This window comes from Polyodon spathula, chromosome 23 (assembly GCF_017654505.1).
Source record: "Polyodon spathula isolate WHYD16114869_AA chromosome 23, ASM1765450v1, whole genome shotgun sequence".
Lineage (NCBI taxonomy): Eukaryota > Metazoa > Chordata > Actinopteri > Acipenseriformes > Polyodontidae > Polyodon > Polyodon spathula.
This window is the reverse complement of record NC_054556.1, coordinates 25,339,321-25,361,536: the sequence shown is the minus strand read 5'-3', so window position 1 is coordinate 25,361,536 and position 22,216 is coordinate 25,339,321. Positions and strand designations below refer to the sequence as shown.

At 37.9% G+C, this 22,216-nt stretch overlaps 1 protein-coding gene and 1 long non-coding RNA gene across 2 annotated transcripts in view; one reads left to right on the top strand and one right to left on the bottom strand.

Moving 5' to 3' along the window:
* Positions 1 to 8,575: 8,575 nt before the first annotated feature.
* LOC121298499 lies at positions 8,576 to 13,963 on the bottom strand. The gene is made up of 3 exons (XR_005947285.1): positions 13,658 to 13,963; positions 11,779 to 11,826; positions 8,576 to 9,803 (listed from the first exon to the last, which is right to left on the bottom strand). It is a non-coding gene; the product is annotated as an uncharacterized LOC121298499 (long non-coding RNA).
* LOC121298498 (beta-catenin-like protein 1) overlaps positions 12,762 to 22,216 on the top strand; it is a 30,801-nt gene continuing 21,346 nt past the window's right edge. Inside the window, 9 exon segments of the mRNA XM_041225642.1 lie at positions 12,762 to 12,961; positions 14,516 to 14,689; positions 15,545 to 15,651; positions 17,445 to 17,584; positions 17,806 to 17,903; positions 19,868 to 19,961; positions 21,330 to 21,421; positions 21,660 to 21,732; positions 22,045 to 22,103. Of these exon segments, the coding sequence (XP_041081576.1) occupies positions 12,932 to 12,961; positions 14,516 to 14,689; positions 15,545 to 15,651; positions 17,445 to 17,584; positions 17,806 to 17,903; positions 19,868 to 19,961; positions 21,330 to 21,421; positions 21,660 to 21,732; positions 22,045 to 22,103 (867 nt within the window). The 5' untranslated portion in view covers positions 12,762 to 12,931.

The following is a 22,216-nucleotide window of genomic DNA, read 5'->3' as shown; positions in this document are numbered from 1 at the left end:
AAAAATAGATGCATCATAGCACCCTTCAAATGTGTGAACTCACAGGAGATTGGAAGATAATGCATCAAGTGAAATTAGGACTAGCAGTAGACTGCTAGCGGATGTGTTGCATTTCTTATTAACACAGCACATTAACTGTCCAAGCAATATTAAAAGAGAAGCATAGCACTTACTGTAATTATCAGAATATAACAAGCATAACATATAATGTGTGTACTGTGCTTCCCTATCAAAAACACCATACAATACTGAATGCACGTTATATATTTAAAAAAAAATGTAAAAGGGTCTTTGTTATATCCATAAAAATATGGTACTCATTATAAAAGCCATTACAAAGTTGTAACTTGCTGAGAGCAATAAACTGCAATTTGTTAAATAGAAAATCTTCCACAGGTGTAAAACACATTGCTCTACTTTTACACATGCAATCCCTATGGCTTCCAGCTTTTGCTTGTGTGTATCTATGCTTTCATTTCATTTTGCTATCTGATTATCTATTAATCAGTGCGACTTAAAGACAAATCACAAATGAACTGATGCTCTGTGATAATGAAGCTATTTCTCTGGCAATCAAGTTCTGTACCTTGGGACCAGCCTGGCTCAAAGATTTACCTCCCCGCCGTGCCTCTTGACCTCAGATAATTCCGAGATTAAAAAGTCTCCATTATTCTCGTGTTACAGGACTGTGCCAGAGGCCGAACTGGCACTATCCAGTATTTAATATCTGCTAATGAAGGCTCTCACAGAATGGCAGGAGGAAATTCACATTTAAAGTGTAACATCACTGCTATTCTGTCTTATCAGAAGTCTGCAAATACAAGGAGATGGGCGTCGTTCTTAGAAGCTGAGGAAGGTTTGATTTGGTCTGTGTTTAGATCGGCAAACTCCAAGGAAGGCCAGGCACACAGTAGAGGTATTAGGCGCATGCAGCCCATGCAATTACATGGGGCCCCCAAGGCAGCAACAGGCCCCCTGTTGTAGTGGCTCAGCTACGATAAAGAAAACCCTATATTCACCTCAAGTGTGCACCAGAATGAATGACTTGTAGGAGTTTAAAGCTGTGTGCAAGTTTATGTGAGCATGTGCCTAATAATCATGTAACCCACGATTTAAGCTAAAGACATTTAAAAATGAACTCATTTCGACACACTAAAAACAAATAAATGCGTTTCCAGCCAATGTATCATCCTCGCCTCTTGCGATGCTTGACTACATCTACTAGTACTTGGGAAATTTGCTGGGCTGCCCTGACTTTAGTATTGCCTTGCGTCTGATTTTGACTGTGCCTGTCGCTGTAACATCAGGGAAGAGAAGCTTTTCTTGCCTGAACATGAAATTAGTTAAAAAAAAACAACTATTTATTTTCTACAATTGTCTCAGGAACGTTTGACTGGACTAGGGCAGATATCAATCATGCACCACATTTGCCGAAAACTGGATTATTCAGATACGATTGCCGACTTTGGTATCGTAGTATTACTGTTAAGAACAGAGAATAGGGACCCCAGAATTGAGCTTTGTATTGGGCCACCGCGGGACAAACACCGCCACTGCACAGAATGAAGTAGTGTTGGCGGTTCTGAAAGAGAGCATTCACACGGGAGTCTTTTCATTTTTTGTAAGGATCCTTTACGTACTGGTTACTTGGATTTTAAATTTAGTGTCACCTACTGGGTTTCTGACTATCTCCCAATATTGTGTCTGGACTCTATATTGCCCTCTTGAATGTAACAGACAGACAGAACAGGTTCAGATAAACCTTGTCTATCATCTCAGCTGTGGCGATTCATTGAAATATGACCTGATTGTATCCAAAGTGTTTTAATGTTTGTTTTTTCTATCGCCTTTTTATTTCTCTCTTTCTCTCTCTTCACATGTCATTCATGGACTGTGCAGAGGACACTTTCATTTCACAGGTCAATTCATTTTAATTAGCAGGGGCCCTAATTTTAGTTTAAATTGTGAGATTGAAGGTTTATACGAATGTCATTAACCTTACCAATACTGTGCATCTCTCCCCTTCATCTGTGTTATTTTAGGGAAGGAAGCTGCTGACAAACAGAAGGCACAGTGTTTTAAGGGGCAAATAAAAGATAAAGAAGCAAGGGGTAGTTTGACCGTAGCTTTCTGTCTAGAAAACAGGCACTATTTACAGGCCTAAGACAGTAATTTGTCAGCAAGCTTTGGTTGTTTACTTCCACGTAAACAAATGCTGTTGAAGCAGACTGCCCATTTAGAATTTGCAGACAATGCCAGGGGCTATCCATCACTCACACCAGGAAAGTGAGCTTTTCCCTGCTGCTGGAGTTGATAAAGTGCTTGCTGGAGTCGGGTTTGGGGGCTTTCTGAGGAGAAGTCATGCTTAAAAACTCACTGCTGATAGAAATGACTTGTATACGACTGGGAGGCTTTCATACCATTTCCACTGCATTTCACTGCTCAGCTCCTGACATTTCTAATACATTGTCTTAACTTTGACAAGGACTGACTCTAAACACCACAGAGCAGTCCTTTATGTTGGTCCACACTTGTAATACCAACAGGGTTTTACAGCATGGTTAACTGACATAGGACTTCAAAATCTTCAAGAGCCCATTTGAAGCTAGTAAAGATGTAACAACACCTGAGGCCTTCTGCGTCCCATGGTCTCCATGGCAACCTCCTTATAGAAACAGGAAGTTCTCTGTGACGAAAGGTCTTTCTGTAACTGTGAATGTAACTTGTAACTGTACACACCTAACTGCAGTCTTGTTTTGAGGCTTCTGTCCTAAGCCAGCCTATAATATAATACAATATAATATAACATGGACATGGGCATAATCAAATCATTTGGAAATATAGTTAGACATTCAAGAAAAAAAAAAAAAAAACACATACACATTGACCACATACTTAAACCTATTAATTAGAAGCAAACCATCTGATAAAAACACTTTTCACTCCCTATCAATCTAGCCATCGCTTCCTCCCATCCCCAGACTGATAGGCCTGGCTAAGCCCTGGCTTTGCTTAGCTTGTGTAACAGAGCTCCATCTGCCATGACGTGCAACGAATGTGCCTGACTGACCTCTTCTTCAGTTACCTGCCCTCCGACGCTCTTTAATGGCTTTGCAGCTTTACTGGGTGAGTCCATTTAGCTAATTAAGAATACAGTTTGACCCCATTAGTGAGCAAAGCAGACTTTTTTTAAAAAAGGAGTGTTTCAAGATTAACAAAAAGCAATTGCGCTTAATCCCCCTCTTGCCAGACTTGCAGAAGGCAATTGAATCTGGAGTTCAGGCTCCTTGTGGATCACTGTGAAGGGAACATTTTATACCAATGTCATTCTGCATGTTAGCAGTCAAGGATCTTGCCTTTATAAAGGTGTGTGCCAACCGATGCTGCTCCTGTTTTTGTTCTTTGTATTCCTGAAATGCAGCACAAATACAGCAGATATACAATACTGCCCCGAGGTTTTGACACCCTCCTGTCTTTCTCAGTGTAAAATGCTCCGATTCACATTTAAATGATTTTTGTCCTACTTATGTGGATTTGATGATGATATATATATATATATATATATATATCTATATATATATAAGTATATATATAAATATTATATATATGACATATTATCAGTTAAGCTGTAAATAGTCAAATTCGATTCTTATAACTTAAACTTTAATATTCCGTTGTCATATCTTATTTTTAAAAAATTGTTGATTTGTTTTGGAAAGTAAATTACGAATTACAACAACAAATATCGATATTTGGAATTATATATTATTATTATATAACCTTTTATAATAATATTAATCTGATTATTATTATTTAGTTTGTCAAAATACGAACAGTTTTGCTTGGGATACGAAAATAAGCCTTTTTTCATCCAAGTGCTAGTTCATTATGTAAAGCTTTGTACATTTTGAAAATAGTCCAACAAACAAATATTACTCTTAAATGAATTTTTCCAAACCAATATAGGAAAAATTTATTATTATTATAATAATACTATTAATAATACTTATTATTATTATTATTATTATTTAAATGAACATGTGTTAACTAGTTACCACTACTGAATTAATTCAAATAGGAAATATCTCTGCTTTTTCTGGTCATCAATCATTTCCCTCTCAGTATGTGAGCAGTATACCATGAGCCTAATGCATTTCTGGGAGAGAATAAATAAGCATGCCTCCGGCTCCTGATTTAGATTATTTATGACTGCTCCCACACCATGCACTGTGGCTCTCCCACTCCTCAGCAGTCTGCCTCAGTGACCTCCCTGCACCCTGTATTACCTGCTCTGAGTAACCTGGCTGCGTCTGCCAGGTTGGATTATATGGAATTGGAAGGGGAGTTATATATAAAGAGCTGGTTAAAATGGATTGGTTTTATCACTTCTAGTTTGTCCCAGTCTGTCACTGTCACGTGACAGGCATTTCAAGCTTATCTTGGTAAATGTGCACAGGAAATTAGAGACGTGACAGAAAGAAGGACAAGAGAGTAGACTTGAGCAGAGAGTTGACCGGAGCTGTTGGACACATTCACTCAGGACCACCGAATATGAAAAAGTGCTGATGCTAGATGCTAGAATTCTCATTGTTATTGTTTTTTTTTTATTGTATATAAAACTGATGTTTTCTCAATTTGTGAGAAGAAATGCGTCAACGTGCAAATCGAACCCAGCCCTTACAAAACAGCAGCTACTGCATGCAGCATTCTCAGGCTGTTCATACATTTAGCTTTCACTGTGTCATTTGGGTATTTATTACACACCCTCGTTAGTTAAGACCACAGTCTTATGCCTAATAAAGCTTCTCAAACATGCTTGTGAAAAACTCAAGCCTGCATTCGAAATCACTGAGCTCTAATATGACATAATAATCAGTGCCCTTTGTGGATTACTGCAATCAGCTCTCTATTCTCATGTGAAATGATATTGCTCCATTTGAAAAGAAAGCAGCAGAATTAAATTAAATCATTTTGTGCACAGCCAAATACAATCAGGAAAGGAATATTATTAAATAAGAACAGGGTCTGGTAGGATAATCACCTTTAGGGATTTCTATACAAGTTAATAATTCTGTTGAACTGATCAGATTTATAGTGGCAGCAAAAAACCTTAATCCTGTTTTCTCAGCTTCTGTTAGTGACTTACGGATATGCACACTAATTACTTTAAACAATGGACAAAGGATCCTGCATAAAGTGGCCAGGTTAATTGCATAAATATTTAAAAAAATGTCATTCTTGCTGTAAATGAGCCCTTGAAAAATGTACTGTATGTTAAAATCCTGATTAGAACTTGCAGGATGGGGGCCAGTGCACACTCAAAGAATGGAAGAGTCGTTTCTATAGGCTTGGGATTGGTTGGCACAGTGCAGCAATTAACTTGTTCCAGATGCCTGGTTTTATTTTACAAGTAAAATGAGTTTGGTGAATACAACTGATTCACTGTTGGAGACTTGATGCAATTGTCAGTCTCTGCTAAAGGTCCAGGAATGACAGAAAGGGAGGGAGGGATTCAAGATTAAGGTGATTTGGTGGAGCTACTGTCATGAGATTAGGAAGCGTTCAGTTAAATTCTGTTGCAGTCCAATTTGGATTAATTGTAAATAAATAGCTTAATTCCTTGCTGAGTCAGAAAGTCACATATTTTTGCGAGCTGTATTGGCTATGGAACAAATATGGCAAATAGCATGATGCATACTGAATACAATTACTCATTATATTCTGAATCAGATGTGAAGAGCCTTTAAAGGGTAAGCTGAAAGTGAAAATGTGAATGCTTGGGCCGCCAACTACCACTGTGCAACAATATCTGTTCATCAACAAAATTCTCCTTTTGTGCCGTGCTCTAATGCGGGACACCCAGGAGACGACATTTAGATTCCTTAAAATCCCTCTCTCATTAAGATTCAGAGGGACTGAAGGCCAATACAGAAGCTGCTGCCTAATTTAATTTTGGTTCAGTCGGTGTTTTAGTGAATCACCCAGGGGGCTGAGGGTATTTAGGAATAAATTACCCTGTGACAACACAAGTATATCCAGCAGAGTATTTCTAATTTAAAATCTGCCTCTTTCGTTTGTTTGAGATTCAAATGCAATATTGCCTGGCTGCTGGGCATAGTCTATCACCACACATGCCAGCTGCTAGTGCTCCTAAACCTCCTGCTGGACACGTAAGGCATTACAGGCAAAACAGGCAATTCTGCAATTAAAGGGGTTCTGTTTTTTTAGCCAGTTTTTTTCAAGTGCCTGATCCTCATCCCTAGAACTGGGACATGTGTCACACGGAATGCTAGGAGGTCAAAAGCTCTAGAACTACAAAGGTTCATTTGCACAGTGGTTAAGATGCCTGCTTAGGGTCAGGGGGGGTCTCTGGTTCTCGCCCAGCCTCCTCCTGGCTATACATTAGTTGTTTTGGAAATAGATAATTGACCACAAAAACATCAGTGGATGCTTAGTTTAGACTTTGAATCTAAAGCAGCTCGCCCCTTTGAAACCTTTTCTTGTTTTAATCTGCTGTTCATTCTACACATGGGGTTTTTTTTGTGCTTTGTTACTGGACTATACAGCCTCAGCGACTTCCATCAATACGTCTTGAGTGTGATAGATATTGTTTACCTGCTTCTAAATAATTAAGGTGTGTGTAAGCTGTCCATACATATTTAATTGCAATAAATATTTATAATGTTTCTCTATGGAACATATCGACTGCATCAGTCACAGCAGCACACACAATCTTGTGTTTCAGAATCTAAGGCAGGGCTGTGTTTGTGAGTGGCTTTGGGGCTCTTTTTCTTCTGTGCTAATACAGTGTTGGAGAGCAAAGGACGAAGGGTAAAATTGGAGAGGTTGATCAGGCTCTGTGATAATGTGTGATGATGCTTTATTTCCAATTTAAATGTTTTATTATGACAAACAAAAGTTTTTGAAACATAAAGTGACTAGTTTATGCTGGAGCAAATGCAATCATTTAGTGAAACAAAACCCCACATAAAATGCAAGTCATGCAATCAGGAACTTGTTAGTCTGAATCCTGGCTGTGCCAATTCTGGCTGGGGTACCACTGGGGAGTGTTGGATTGGCAAAATTGGATTGGAGTCAAGGAATCGCACCACAGATAAGTCACTTCTGACAACTCTGTCCTCCAGGGTACAACGGCTTGGCAACATCCTCCACAATGAGAACTCTGTATTAAATGCAGAGTGTGAAACCAAGCATTGCTATTGTGCTTAACAAGTGAGGTCAGTGATCTGTGCTGGAAGTTAATCACAGTAGTGTAATCGGGATGCAGTGACAGCTGTAGGGAGATGTTACCATTAACCGGGAGGGTTAAACACAGACCTGAATAATCTTACAAAGAGGATCGAATGCACATCCTTTATATAAATATGTATAGGATACATCTATTATTTATATCAGTGAATTTCCCTGGCGTGGAAGCCAAATAGGAAGCCAACGTTCTCTTCTGTTCTCCCAGGTTTGAATGACACGCTGCTATTGGATGCTGTCAACTCTTGCTGTCGTAACTGTGCCAAGTGCTTATGTTGTCTGTGAGTTTGTTTATATTTGATATGCACCTAACATTTTCAACATGTGCTTGTGAGCTAACTTAAATATTACAGTTACCTTAACTCATGTATTCTTGTTGTAAAGAATGAGTTTGCACATCATTTTCCATTTCAGTAACCATACCCAGGAAACTTAGTATGCCAAGCACCCCTGTGTACCCAACAGATCTCAGCACAACCATTAATAAGTCCCCCTGCAACACATACACTGAGGACAGAGTTTTGCAGGGAGGATAGTTTAATGGTTACACTTTGGTGTACCAGCTGTACTTGTGTTTGAGAGCCCTATTAGGCCACAAGGTGCTTTAAAGGGGCAATGAATCACCATCTGGATTGGTATATAGTGTTAATCTTTAAGCTTAAATTATTATAACATTGAATTAAAGTGTTATGCTGATATGTTTGGCAAATATTAATGTCTGCTGTTAAAAAATGTGAAAGGGTATGAAGATTTAAAATTCCAGTACAGTATCCCATAATCTCCCTAAGAAATCAATTATTATTATTATTATTATTATTATTATTATTATTATTTCATCACCCCACTGTGCTTATATAATGTATAATGTATATAATGAAAGGTTCAATGGCATCAACATGACCAGCACGGTTCACAGCTGTTTTTACCATCAGTAAAGACCTCCTTTGCCCCGTGTTCAGAGCTTGCTCATAAACGATTCACAATCTCATCCCGTTTGCATGCTTGAGCCATGCTTTGTTGTCAGGAGTTCCCAGCTGTTGACGCTGTGACAGGCCCACTGTATCTGCCTGACAAAGCATATCAGTTCAGAATGACACAGTTTAAGTAGGATTTTCTGCTTGTCCAACATGGCGTGCGACAAATAACTTCAAAACAGGGTGATGAGGTAGTGATGTCAGAGGCTTATTAAAATAATTTCTAACAGCGCAAAGGATTTGGGATCAAGCTGAGGAACCAAATTTAAAAAGACATTTATTAGACATTTATTGAGACATTTATTATTATGACATTTTTTTAAAAGTCCCCTTGTGTATAATAAAGTGGACAAGGAAAAATTATGGGGTCAATTCAACTAATCAAAACAGTGGCAGATATACATGAGGGTGCTTTGTGTTAGAAGCCTATGAACATTTCTAACAGTGTCTCTTTGGAGCTAGATAATGTCCATGTTATTTATTTAAATGGCAAGAGTTTTACGATACAGTGTCTCTTAGATCAATTGCATTTACCCCCAGTTGATCTTATTCATGACATTTTTATTGATTTGTTGCACGCTTATATCACAACGCCGCCACTATTTGGAATGTGTTATTAGGAATAGATCCGACTTCTTACCTCAAAAGCTAGATGTATGTTCCCTGGGCTCTTTTCCTTGAGTATAAGGTGTATGAGGGATATTTTTGGAGTAATCATGGATTGCCAGAAGGAACAGGGAACATAAGAACTGTATTGCTGTTGCTGGCAGAAGGCAGAAGAGCCATTTTGATTCTGTCGGACCAGCACCTGCCAGTTCTTATATAAACTGCTCTGCTTTCTGCAATGTGTATTGACGATTCTATTTTAACTTCCCCTCTAGACGTTGGGTGGGTTCAAGAGGAATTAAAAAGGGCTATTTTTATTCTGCCCGTGGGTCAAAGCATTTATTCTCTACCTGTAGATAACTGATCATAGCGACATGTTAAGTGTCCCTGGCAGAATTCTAGGGCACTTTAAAGAAAGACAAGGTCAGTTATTTCTAGTAATCTTGGGTATGTAATGAAATTAAATATTATTTTTGTGCATAAGGTTGCTTGAAGTATTCTGCAATTACAGTCAGATTAAATTTAAACTGTGGTGGAGCAGCTATAGTGACTCCACAAACTCAGATTGACTTCAGGATTAGACTGTCACAGGTGGAACAGGACACAATGAGCAGATGAGGCTCTGGGAGTTTCTTCAGTTTGTCGCACTGTATAAATGCAGAGCGCCTCAGCAGTGGCTGCAGTAGCCTCAGTTTGTGAGGGGTATGTTGTTGCGGTGTGTGTGAGCATCTTGGATGAATTCATTATCGCTATGCTGGCACTCACTGCTCCCATTCGTATTCCCACATAATTAAACTGCCAGCACTCTCCTCCACTCTCTCACAGTTTAGGAGTGTGCAAAGGTATCAAAAGCACACTTGAAAATACCATCACCTGAGCCTTCAGGCTATTGTTACTGGCAACGTTTCCCAGGGGAAGTTGGCGTCAGTTTGGGCACTTCAATATTTACCAAGGCTCCTGGAAGAAACAAAGACATTCAGAATGGTTTTCAATGCGAACGACACACACATATATATATATATAATATATATATATATATATATATATATTATATATATATATATATATATATACACATAAAACCTAAAGACATTTCAATATGGACGTTATCTAAATACAGCACAGTACAAAATGGTATATCATATGCTTCTAGAGTAAGCTTCCCTTTTATCTGTTGCTGTTTCATCTCAATTTTCAGAAACTAAACCCTCTAGTTGCACCTTGAAGATGACAGTACAGTCCTTTTCCAAAAGGTATTTTCAAGAGTACTCTCTGGAAGTGTGCCCAGATCCATTTTTACTGTTTAAGAAGCAATTGGCTTGTATTGAAAGGGTGGTTCTTTCCAGTCCCCGTCCCCTTACCTTCATTAATAATGTATTAGAAGGTGACAAGCCCACAGTATTGCAGTTTACAGTGCAGTGCTGAGCACTTGTGTGATTAGGGGTCCCCAGAACTCTCACAGTACCGCAGCATTGTTGCAGATTTATTATCCTATTATGCATTGTGGTAATAGTCAAGAACAAAGCAAAACAAACGTGTTATGTGAGGAGAACCCTGTTATAGACGGACACATATAAAAAGCAGCGCCTCAATGAAGTGCCCTGCTTTCCCCTTTGGTTATATCTGTTCTTGCTCCATTGTAAAGTAGAAAACTCCTGCATTATCAATGAAGTATAATGTACTGCTGTTGTAGCTGATTATAGGAGCTTTTTAATGGTGATTTTCATGTACGGCGGCTCTTCTCACTGCAATAAACAAAGCTCTTTCCTCCCAGCAGCTCTGTTGTAGCTTTATAGGTGTCAAGGCAGGTTAAGGTCAATATCAGTTCCTCTGTATTATTTACCATAATAAAGACTTAATAAGAATCTCTACTGCAGTGAAGTGTAGACTTTAATAGATATAGTTAAAAAGAAGTGGAGGAAGAAATCAATTAGTTTATGCAAAGCCAATGAAAGATTAGGCAGCAATGTGTTTTGAAAATATTCAAATCCCCTTTTAGCAGATCATGGCAAAAAAAACCAACAGTGATTATCAGCTGGTGCTGAAATAATTACTGTTTCCATCAAAGGCTAATATAATAATAATAATAATAATAATAATAATAATAATAATAATAATAATAATAATTTACACAGAGGTCTATCATAATGATATGATTTAATCAAGGGATGCTGAAAACACACTAAACCACAGGAACCAATCTTTAGTAGTTGTAATGTCTCCAGGCCCTTTAATGATTTTCTCAGACCTCTGGTGACAATTGTTGTTTACTTTGTTGACCTGTCTTCGATGGTGTCATGCGTAACCGAATTTGAAGAGAAAAACACTAGAGAACTACAGGTACAAAACTACAATAAGACTGATAAATGTTTGTATTTTTGCTTAATTTCTTTTTTTTTTTGTGGGGATGTGAGGTGGGGAAGCATATTAGCGTTGCGCTGTGCACCAAAGCCCATAGGTAAAGCGTTATGCGCTAAAGCCTGTGCAATACTGATATGCCATCCCCACACACTTTCCCCACAACCAGCATTTTCTTAGAAGCACGAAAACGTCTTTGATTTAAACGTCAGTAGAGTCTACGTGAGCCTTTAGCTTCATATGTACTGAAGTAGTGCAGCTCGACAATAGGTTTTAAAACTGTCTGTGATCACAGTGCAGTTTGGTTATTAGCTCCAAAGCACCACGGGAAGAAAATGCCTAGTCGTATGGTGGTACCTCCAATGCAGACCCACTCTGGTGCTACGCAACAAATGCCATGAATACCCTTGGTACTACAAACACTACCGCTGGCTCTGTTCTATCTTTGTCTTTATATAAATATACAGGTGTCATCAGATTTGCTCACTTTTCAAAGAGCGGCAATTTGGGTTGCTTAGTGGCTTGGAAGACAAGAGACTTTGCTTTCACAGTCAATGTTAATGTAAAGAGGTACCTGGGGATTTCATTTATCCAGAAATCATCTTCACTGGATACAGCAGGTCTGCTTGAGAGAGAGAGAGAGAGAGAGAGAGAGAGAGAGAGAGAGAGAGAGAGAGAGAGAGAGAGAGAGAGAGAGATCTTATTTCCTCAAATGGAACTGTCATTCTGTCATGATGACTATAGACGGCCCTATACCTATATTCATTGTTATTATTATTTAGCTTTTAATATGTAATTTCCGATTAAATATTAATTGTAACATTTTATATAGGACTACTTCAGGTTCTCTTCAGCTTACTCAGTAGCAACAGTGTGCTTTTATCTTTCTACACAAACCTCAAAGAGAGTATCAGCATATCCCATGTATCAGGATGTGCCCCGCGACTAGTGTATTATGTGTTGGATAACTCAGCTACATATTCTCAACCCATATGTTCCTGAACTCTGCCTCTAGAACTGCAATGCATGTGTTAATAGTAACATTCTTGAACTGTTTATTTATGTTTTAACTGTAAAAGCACTGTTGTCGCATTTTTGCCAATTTACCTAAATATAAACTATGCATAGTATTTTTTTTATTTTTACATTTTATAGTGTACATATGTAATGTACACTTCCACTAGTGTTAAGTTATTTATTTATTTCAAGGTCAGTTTGTTATTTGATTTTTGCTTTTTAAAAAAAATAATAAAAAAAATAATAACATTTAAATCCTAGTCCATTATATTTTAATTCTTTATGATTATTTTTTAAAGCCACGTTTATGATAGAGAATCTGAAATCCCCTTTTGTCAACTCGTGAAAAAGCAGATTGCAAAACTGAATCACATTTTATTGTATTAAAAAACAATTTGTTACCCTTTATTTGGTCACATTTTCAGGAAACTATATATATATATATATATATATATATATATATATATATATATATATATATATATATATATATATATATATATATATATTTACATATTTATTTACACAACACTGGAACTTCATTGTGCGCTGTGCGGTCGTGTGGTACTATACTATTATACTACAATACTACTGTCAATAGGACGTTTTAACTTACAGCACTGTGGCATGCTAGTTGATTCAATCTACCTGTGGGAGCTAAAATCTGTACATTTTGGATCACAGACCTTTACACTTTTCATTTATCTGCCATGGATGTTGGGGAATTGCTCAACTACCAGGTAAATATGAAAGCCGTGTATCCGTGTAGTTTGTTTCTGTGTTTTACACAACGTCTAATGGAAATTTCTTCGCAAATGCCGGGTAGGCCTCAGAGTCCTCGGCCTTGATTAGGTACTGTTTCCAGAGTAGCAACACTGATTTTGTGGAAGTAGTTTCCTTTGGTTCCATGCTATGCAAACCGTATGTTCAATGCTGATATGTCTGTCATTTTGTTTGTTGGCCAGCACAGAAATATGTTTAAAATTTTGTATTTTTTTTTTTTCTTTCTAATTTAACAGTATAAGGTAACATTTTAAAACTAGAACCACTAAATGCATGAGAGAAATGTGCATACATTGCATAGTCGGTCTTATCTGGGGTAATGTTTATTTTGATTGAAACGCATTCCTTTAGGCCCACCGTTTCATTAAGAAATAAAGTTATACTGTGACTTTGGAGATTTACTTGGATACTACCTAATTGGTTTGCTGTGTGGGTCGATAAAGTGCATACATTCTATAAATATATTAATGTAATACATTCTTAATACATTCCACATGCATGATGCACTAAGTAAAAACTCGCATCCAAGACTGCACAGAAAGCGAAAATATCGCAAGAGTGATGATTCTTCAGAGCTGTACTGCTGGAGAACTGAAGGAATTAGAATGGACAGGTTTCCATCCAGAACAATTTAAACCACCCTGAACACCTACCTGTTGTATACAATCCGTGCATCCTGGCTGCCCCTGATTGTCTCCATAGATTTCTTGTCGCAAAGCATATTTTCAGTAGATCACTGAAGCTAGTACTAAGTCATGTTATTAGTGTCTTCTAAATAATGCCAGCAATAGTGAGCTTGCTACATTGAGCCTCCAGGCTTCAAACTGAACAGCAATCCCACTTGGAAATGAAGCTGTGATTGCGCTGTTTGTAGATACATTAAACTGAAAATTGGATGTAAAATTGGTTTCTAATGAGCCGACAACTTGCTCCCTAACTTTTATGACTTCACTGCATTTTCTGTTTATTTGCACTTTTTTTCTTTTCGTTGTGTTAATTTAGAGTTTGGCATTTTCTCAGCAGAAGGGCAAGCATCGTTCTGTTCTGAATTAATGGAAATTACCAGTCTCTTGGTGGTACTGAGGTTGTGTTTTGCTGTGTTTCAGCTGCTTGTAAAGAGATCTAGGTTTACTAGATATAGGCAATATTTTATTTTATTTTTTCACACACTGCTGCTGTTTTCGTGGCCGTGTTAAAATATAACCTAAATTGAATGCAGTTTCCTGAAAATGTGACCAAATAAAGGGTAACAAATTGTTTTTTAATACAATAAAATGTGATTCAGTTTTGCATCCTGCTTTGTATTTGATGCAATGGTTGAATGTAAACTAGAGGAGACTATGGCAGTTTTTAACTAACTAAACTAAATCAAGATCATGCAAAAATGAGGTTGACTTGTCAAATGCTCCTACAGCCTACTCGTTGTTGCAGCTTTGAGCCTGCATGTTTGTTTGGCCTTTCCACGTTTCAGTGACTGACGTCTAGGCCCTTCTTTCTATATCCCTGTCCAGCCGGACCGTGGCACAAAGCGTCCCCGCAAAGATGAGGGGGAGGGGGAGCTGCTAGGCAGACAGAAGCTGGCGGGACTGAGGGAACCTGGCTGGCCCCAGGAAGGGGACAGCGAGGACAACAGTGACAAGAAGAAACTTTTGGAAAAGCTCATGGACCACGATGAGGATCTGGAGGTGGGGAATCTTGTGTATTATATAAACGGATTATTAATTAGAGGTGTTACCCATTGTTAAAAATAGACAGGTCAAATGTATGTGTAAACAAATTTAATTCATACTCTGTTTGTTCCCATTCTTTTCCGTATACAATTAAATGCCATAAACAAATACACATTGCTGTCATTTTTTAAGTTACAGAGCGCCACCAGTAATGGCTTTTCTGATTGGTAACCAAAATTATGCTAACGTTTAATACATTAAATGGAAAACAATATGCCAGGCTATAAGGAAAAAGCTTGCAAATCCAATGCACAGAGGAGGCTTAAAATGTTGTTTTCAATTGCCGGTTAATATTGTAGAGTCAGTATTACTACAGCTAAAGAGAATGATCTGGTTATCTCTATTCTTCTCTTGTGCAAGATCCGTTCAGACAGATGGTTCTTTAAGGCTAAAGAGATGTCGGACCATTTCAAATGAGTGTTTCCTATAAACAAACATATTACATGTTCTTTGTGTGCTTCCTTCTTAATTTATGAGCATTGTACAATTAAAAGGGAAGCCACAAAGGTGTTTTAAATTCACTCCACGAAATAAAGCATGCAGACGTTTCTTAACCGCTGCCCATAGCTGCTTCAGTGATTCTTTGATGGCAGACTTTGCAGTTTCAGGGGATGCTGCTTGTCAGTAATCTTCTCCATTCAGCTTTACCACTAACTGGATGGCTTTTAAAATGGAACTAATATGCAGACATTGTCGATTAAGCAGTTTGGAAGACTTTTTTTTTCAAATCCAGGGAGCTTTCTGCAACCAGGAGGTAAATATCACCAATACAGAGATGAGTTAACCAGTTTCTACATGTTCTTATTGTAGTCTGAACCTGTGGATGAAAGCTCTGTAAAGAAGATGATTCTGACGTTTGAGAAGAGGGCCTATAAAAACCAGGAACTGCGGATTAAGTTTCCCGACAACCCTGAAAAGTATGTGCAGGCCACTGAAGCACTTTTCACTCCTTGTTGAAAATGATTTTGAATGACTGCAAAAAATGTGGAAAGAGCAAATTGCAAGCTAGAAATATAAAACGGTACTGTGGGTAAAAACTGTCTGGAAGCAGTTGTTCTGTGCATTAATGATTCAGACAGTTGCTTGCATCATCAGTGATGACAGTTCGGATGACGAAGACGTGGAGTTCAGCGTTTTCAAATCAGATGATACAGACTGCGCAGTCTGGTTGATTAGACTTTCCTGTCACCCTACAATCGATTTGATTTATTTATATTTTTTTTTGTTTCATTTGTATTTGTAGACACTGCAATCAGCAGACAGTCGGCAATTTTTTATTTTTTTTTTGTATTGAACATTTTAATGCTATAGTGCTACTTTGGAAGCTACGTTCATTTTATTATTTTGTGTTGTGTTTTCATACTGGACTGCAGCAACTTTGAATTGTATTTCACCAGTCAATAAGTATGTCACCTCATTCTTTAGTGTGACTGTGTGCTGTTCTCTACCATTCCATTTTAAGCATGCCTTGTTGTAAACATAGTCTATCTACCTTAGACCCACACACACACACACACACACAGACACACACAGACACACTTGTCTTAACGTCAACAACTTTACGTTAACTTGGCAGAATCCGGTGTGTGTGTGTGTGTGTGTGTGTGTGTGTGTGTGTGTGTGTGTGTGTGTATGTATATATATCTATATATCTATATATCTATCTATATATCTATATATATATATATCTATATATATATCTATATATATATATATATATATATATATATATATATATATATATATATATATAATAGATACACATTGAACTATTTATTAAATATTTCCCCAACTCATTTCCTTAGAATACTCTTAGTATATAATTAGGGTTTCTGATTTTCTGTTTTAATCAATACAAAAAAAATTAAATCGGTGTATAGACAGAAAACATTGGAAATGGTTACTCAGTTCACCTTGACTTCACTCCTTTCCAGTGCAGTTGGGCAATGCCCCTCCTTCCTGACTTGTAGCTATCATTGTTTCGTTCTGAATACATTAAACCCACCCCAAACTACTAAGCGGCAGCACATTCCTACATTTCTATTGAAGACTCTGCTTGCGAGATTTAAAACGAGATTAGTTAGAAGGCTTGTTCACGGGATTTAAAGCTATTACAGTTAGGTGAAATAAAACAGAATTGCAAATTGTGGCAATGTAATAAACATGCCTAGACACACAAAGCCTGCAGAAGAATGTGCCTGTGACCATAAGTATTTTGTTGTGGAAGACAGCAAAGGAAAGAAGGTACAACTTAAATGTGCAAGTACTGTCGAGTTACTGTACAGATTGTGACAGAAAAAAAATTTGCCAAGCATTTTGGAAAGTAACCGAAAACAATTTCATGCAGTATATAAAAAGCAAAAGCCCAGAAAAAAAAAAAAAAAAAAAATTACATAAAACTCTGAAATAGCTAAAAATAAAAAGCACCAAAAAATGAAATAAATAAAACGAAAAACAGAAGCCCTATATATATATATATATATATATATATATATATATATATATATATATATAAATAAAAAATGCATCACCCTCGAGTTCATCTTAGTAAAATCATATTCAGACCTGGGTCAAAAAGACTAGAGTCCAACAGTCGGTTTTTTATTTTGCTGTGCCGTCTATGTTTTTACCCACGTATTTCTTTTTGATGAAATTCTCTTTAAAATTAGTATAGATATGTAACTGTGCCTCGCTCTTTTTTTCTGGTCAGGTTCATGGAGTCAGAGCTGGATCTGAATGATATTATCCAGGAGATGCATGTGATTGCCACCATGCCAGACCTCTATCACCTGCTTGTCGAGCTGAATGCAGTCCATTCCTTCCTCGGGTTACTTAGCCATGAGAACACTGATATCCTTTTATTCCTGGAAAAACGGTTTTACAGCAGTGTTTGCATGGAGCTGTTTTAAATTGTTATCATTCCCCTTCAGATAAACCACCAACAGCGCAAACTATCATTCAACAGCTTTGATCATTCAGCAGCTTTCTGAATAAACAGTGTTCCTCCTAAAACATTACTGCGCTTCTTTATTGTTTGTGTTTGTTTGCACTGTCTCCTTAACATCCGTTACATGTAGCCATCGGAGTGGTAGATCTGTTGCAGGAACTGACAGATATTGATACGCTTCAGGAGAGCGAGGAAGGGGCTGAAGTGCTTATTGATGCTTTGGTGAGTGCTGTTGCCGTCTTCAATCTGCATTGCTGCAGCGCAGTCTGCTACACAGCGATTGCTCCCGGGGGTTTTACATTTGGCAAGAGGAAATACTTGCAAAACCTAAACAGAAAAAAAAACAAAACTTTGCAATAATAGACTATAATTAATGGATATAGGTAGCATGATGAAATTAATTTATTTTACGTCTGCGTGTTTAAAAAAAAAAAGAAAAAAAAAAAAATAAAGAATTGCATTACTTGTTCTATCTGGTGCAGGGATGGAAATAAGACTCCTACTGCATAGCAGTTTCACCTGTTCCAGGCTTTACTACAAGCTTGATTAGCAACAGTGTACAGATAACAAGCTCAGTCGTTTCTTATTAAATTCATAGTAAAACCAATAATGGATCACACTGCTATGCAGTGGGAGTTTTATTGCCATCCCTGTGGTGAATTTGTACTGTAATGAGTACTTCAGAGTTCTCAGTCTTTTCATAAAGGACTTCATCTGAGCTGTAGTGCTGTGGTGCAATTTGTCATTGATTGAAATGTATTCTCCTGTTTGTAAAGCTTGCGACCGCATCAGCAGTTTAAGCCTATTGCCGTTCAGCACCCACTACCACACATCAGAGACATGTAATGTGCTGTCCTGGGTTAATTGTAAAGGCCTTAACTCTTTGTATCGGGTTATGTCTGCAAATTGTTTTAATTAAGACCGTTTTGCTTCAGCTGACAAGGAGAGTGCAGATAGCAGGGTCCAGGTGGTCCAAGGTGGTTTGTGGAAACTAACCTAATGTCTAAAAGCAGCTCAATATTTAATTTAGATTTTTTTAATTAATGGTGCTATCCTCATGATACAAGCTTGAAACTTTGCAGACAGAAAGATGCATGTGTGATATAAATCTGGCTATTCTCATGCATGTGTATAGACTTTTCAACATTCTATTCTTTTAAATTGACTGCAGTGTGGTTAGTTTAATCTTGGGGAATTAGCTGTGATTTACCGCATTCCTTCGAATTTAATACATGCTATTATACTTGAAAGCCCTCTCCCCATGTCAGATATTAAAATGAGATTAGCAATTAGCTGTGCGTAACAGATTGTTGAGTGGACTGTGGATGTCTTAACCCAGCAGGTGTGCTTTTCAGTTGATCTTTCTTGGAGTGATAGGTCAGGGGTTCCCAAACTAGGGGCTGCAAGATGGTTTCAGGGGGGCTGCAGCACCTACACAAATGTTCTGTCCCATGAATGCTGCAGATAAGTCGTTGTGGCTATTTTGAGTGCAACACTGACATCCGCTTGTGTCTCTGATAACAGTATGTACCATTTACAACAAAAAGGGGGGTGATTGTAAGAGAACAAAGTAGGCAATTATATGCTTTCATGCACGTGATAATTTTTCTTCTCTCTACATAAAAATAAACCATAGCGCCCGCTAAGACGGGTTTGTGTTGCGTTTGCAATCGGACAGTATTGAAAGCAGTAGTATTTTTACAGGTACAAAAGAATAACCTCTCTAAAGGTATCAAAAGAAAGTTGGGGGACACCTGTGATTATTGTTAAGTCGGTGTTCCTTAAGGTATTTTAGAAGGACTGAACAATCTCTCTGGTTTTTCTGTATATATTGGTGAAAACATGTAATATTGTTTTTAGACTTCATTATTATTAAATAAAAATAAGTCACTGTGACTGATACAGACATATACTCCAATTTAAAGCATATATTAGAAATGTACTTGACATGAGAGATGGTTCACCTAATTAATATCTCTTAAGTGCATGTTCTTTCTGCTTAGAGTTTAGAGATGACTGTAATAAGTGATGATTTAGGGATTTGTCCCATGACATGAACAGCATGAGGATACCAGTGCTGTGGATTGAACAGAACAGGGAAGCTGAGTTGTGAGTCTCTGCAGTCCAGAGGGAAATAACCAGCCATGGTACATGTTCAGCACTGTGATGCATTTCCCATGTTTCAGGTGGAGGGGCAAGTGGTGGCGTTACTGGTGCAGAACATGGAGCGGCTAGATGAGCAGGTGAAGGAGGAGGCAGATGGCGTCTACAACACACTTGGTAAGTAAGAGAGTGTACACTCGAACCCCACCAGTTTAAAATGCAATTTAGGAAATGCAGGAAGACACACCTGTCTTCTGCTTGCACACACACTTAGCAGTATATTGTAAGTATAAAGTACAAGATAAAGTTTGTCCCTTGAACGCCTTGGTAGTCAGATGTCTATCGGACAAAATGGAGATTTAGTAAGTAAACTTATTTGAGGCACATTATACAGTAGCAGTGGGTTAGTTTGTGGAGGCCAGTTGTGCTTAGAGAACACTTACTGAATGTAAAAAGAAGATAAAAAGTTTTAAGACAACCTACAATGCAGCTTCCAGCCTGGTCTCTTTCAGTACCCAGTCGCATGTCCTTTTGCTGAAGAGTTATCTGGAGTTAGGGACTGAACTCTCAAGTTCCTTTGCTTCAAAGAAAAGCGTGCGTGCGTGCGTGCGTGCATGCGTGCGTGCGTGCGTGCGTGTGTTTTCTTTCCCCCTGGGCTGAAAAGCAGACAACAAAGCTTCCCTTAGGATGAATTCATGTTTACAGGTCAGCTCTTTCCATACAGTTGAGCCTTTCTGCTTTCTATTTGGGATTCCAACAAGAGGATTTCATAAGTGTGACTACCGCTATTGCCAGTGTTAGTGGTCACTGTTAAAAGACCATTGTGGTTGAGCTTTGTGTGACCAGGAGTTTATTACATTTCTGTCTGCTTTGCTTTGGCTTTTAGGTTACATTAATCATGACCCTTGTGTTCATCCTAAATTATTAGTATTATTATTTATTTCTTAGCAGATGCCCTTATCCAGGGCGACTGACTTTTGTTACAAAGTGTCACATTACAGAATATCACATTAGATAAGAGCAGTTATAAGGTAAAGTAAAATAAGTAGAAAATAAGATCAAATTCAGATGAAAGCAAAGTAAATAATACAATAAATAATTACATTAAAGAGAGAGTTCGGCTAAGAGCAGTTAACTTTTATAGTAAAAATCTTTGCTTATATGAATAAAGTCCAGTAAGAGCACATAGCAAGTACGATAAATGGGTGAGAACGATTTCAAATAAGAGCAATTACAAAAAACGTGACTACGGATACCTATAAGAGTAAAATCAAGTACCGATATAGTTATAATTAAGAGCAGGAGTAGAATAAGGCAAGGTATGGAGCAGATCAGTGCAAGTACAAGCTGATGCAAGTACTGGAACAACTGGGTGGCATATAGTCCAGTGTAGTCGAGAGTTGTGAGCTGTTAGGCAGCGTTGGAAGTTGGAAGTTTTGTTTTTTTTTGCGATCAGTTTATAGTAGCTGGGAGGATGAAGGATAGTGGTATGTGAAATTCCTTTTTTATCTGTTATACAGTTTTTTTTTTTTTATATTTCTAAAGGTATAATTGAGAATGTGGCTGAATTCAGACCTGGAATGTGCACAGAAGCTGCTCAGCAGGGCCTAATGCAGTGGCTGTTAAAAAGAATAAAGGTAGGAATTTGTTAGTCCAAGAACAGTGGTGGTTTTGTGGAGTGGTTTCCCGTATTGTACATATCTGTTCCTAGAGCAAAATTATGTCCTTGGCATAATGGACTTTTTAGCAAGATGGTCTCTCGCCACTGAAAGACCACTCTAGTTTTGTGAAACTGTGACACGGTAACTAAACATCTTGTTTCATCTTTTATGGATGCTTTTAAAAACAAATGCTAAACAATTTTCTTTCCAACAGGCAAAAATGCCATTTGATGCAAACAAGCTGTACTGCAGTGAAATCCTAGCCATCTTGCTCCAGAACAACGAAAGTAAGTAGACAAGAAGCTAATAGCTGCAATGTGTTGAAGAGATTCAAACGTTTAAATGCAATTTTGTTGTAATTCATTGATAATGTGTGCCATCAAATAGTTATTGCTATTAGCCTGTATATTATAAATGCTCACTAACTGTTGACAGAGAGTCCTGTGTAGATACTCTGTCTGGTTTCAAACGTTTTGCGCCGTGCTATTTTCTTCCTGTGCATATTTTGTACTGTTGATTTTGTGTTGATTAACCAATGTTAAAAGCTTCTTATCCTGACAACCTGGCTCTGTTTTTTCCCCTCTCTGTCTGTCCTGCAGACACCAGGGATCTGCTGGGAGAACTGGACGGGATCGACGTTTTACTGTAACAGCTTTCTGTAAGTACCTCTTGTGTTTCTCCTCCCTGCGGCACCAAACGTGTTTCTCAACTTGGTTGGTGCCAGCAGGGGAGCAAAACAGTATGTTATTAAATAACTTGATTGCCCAAAAC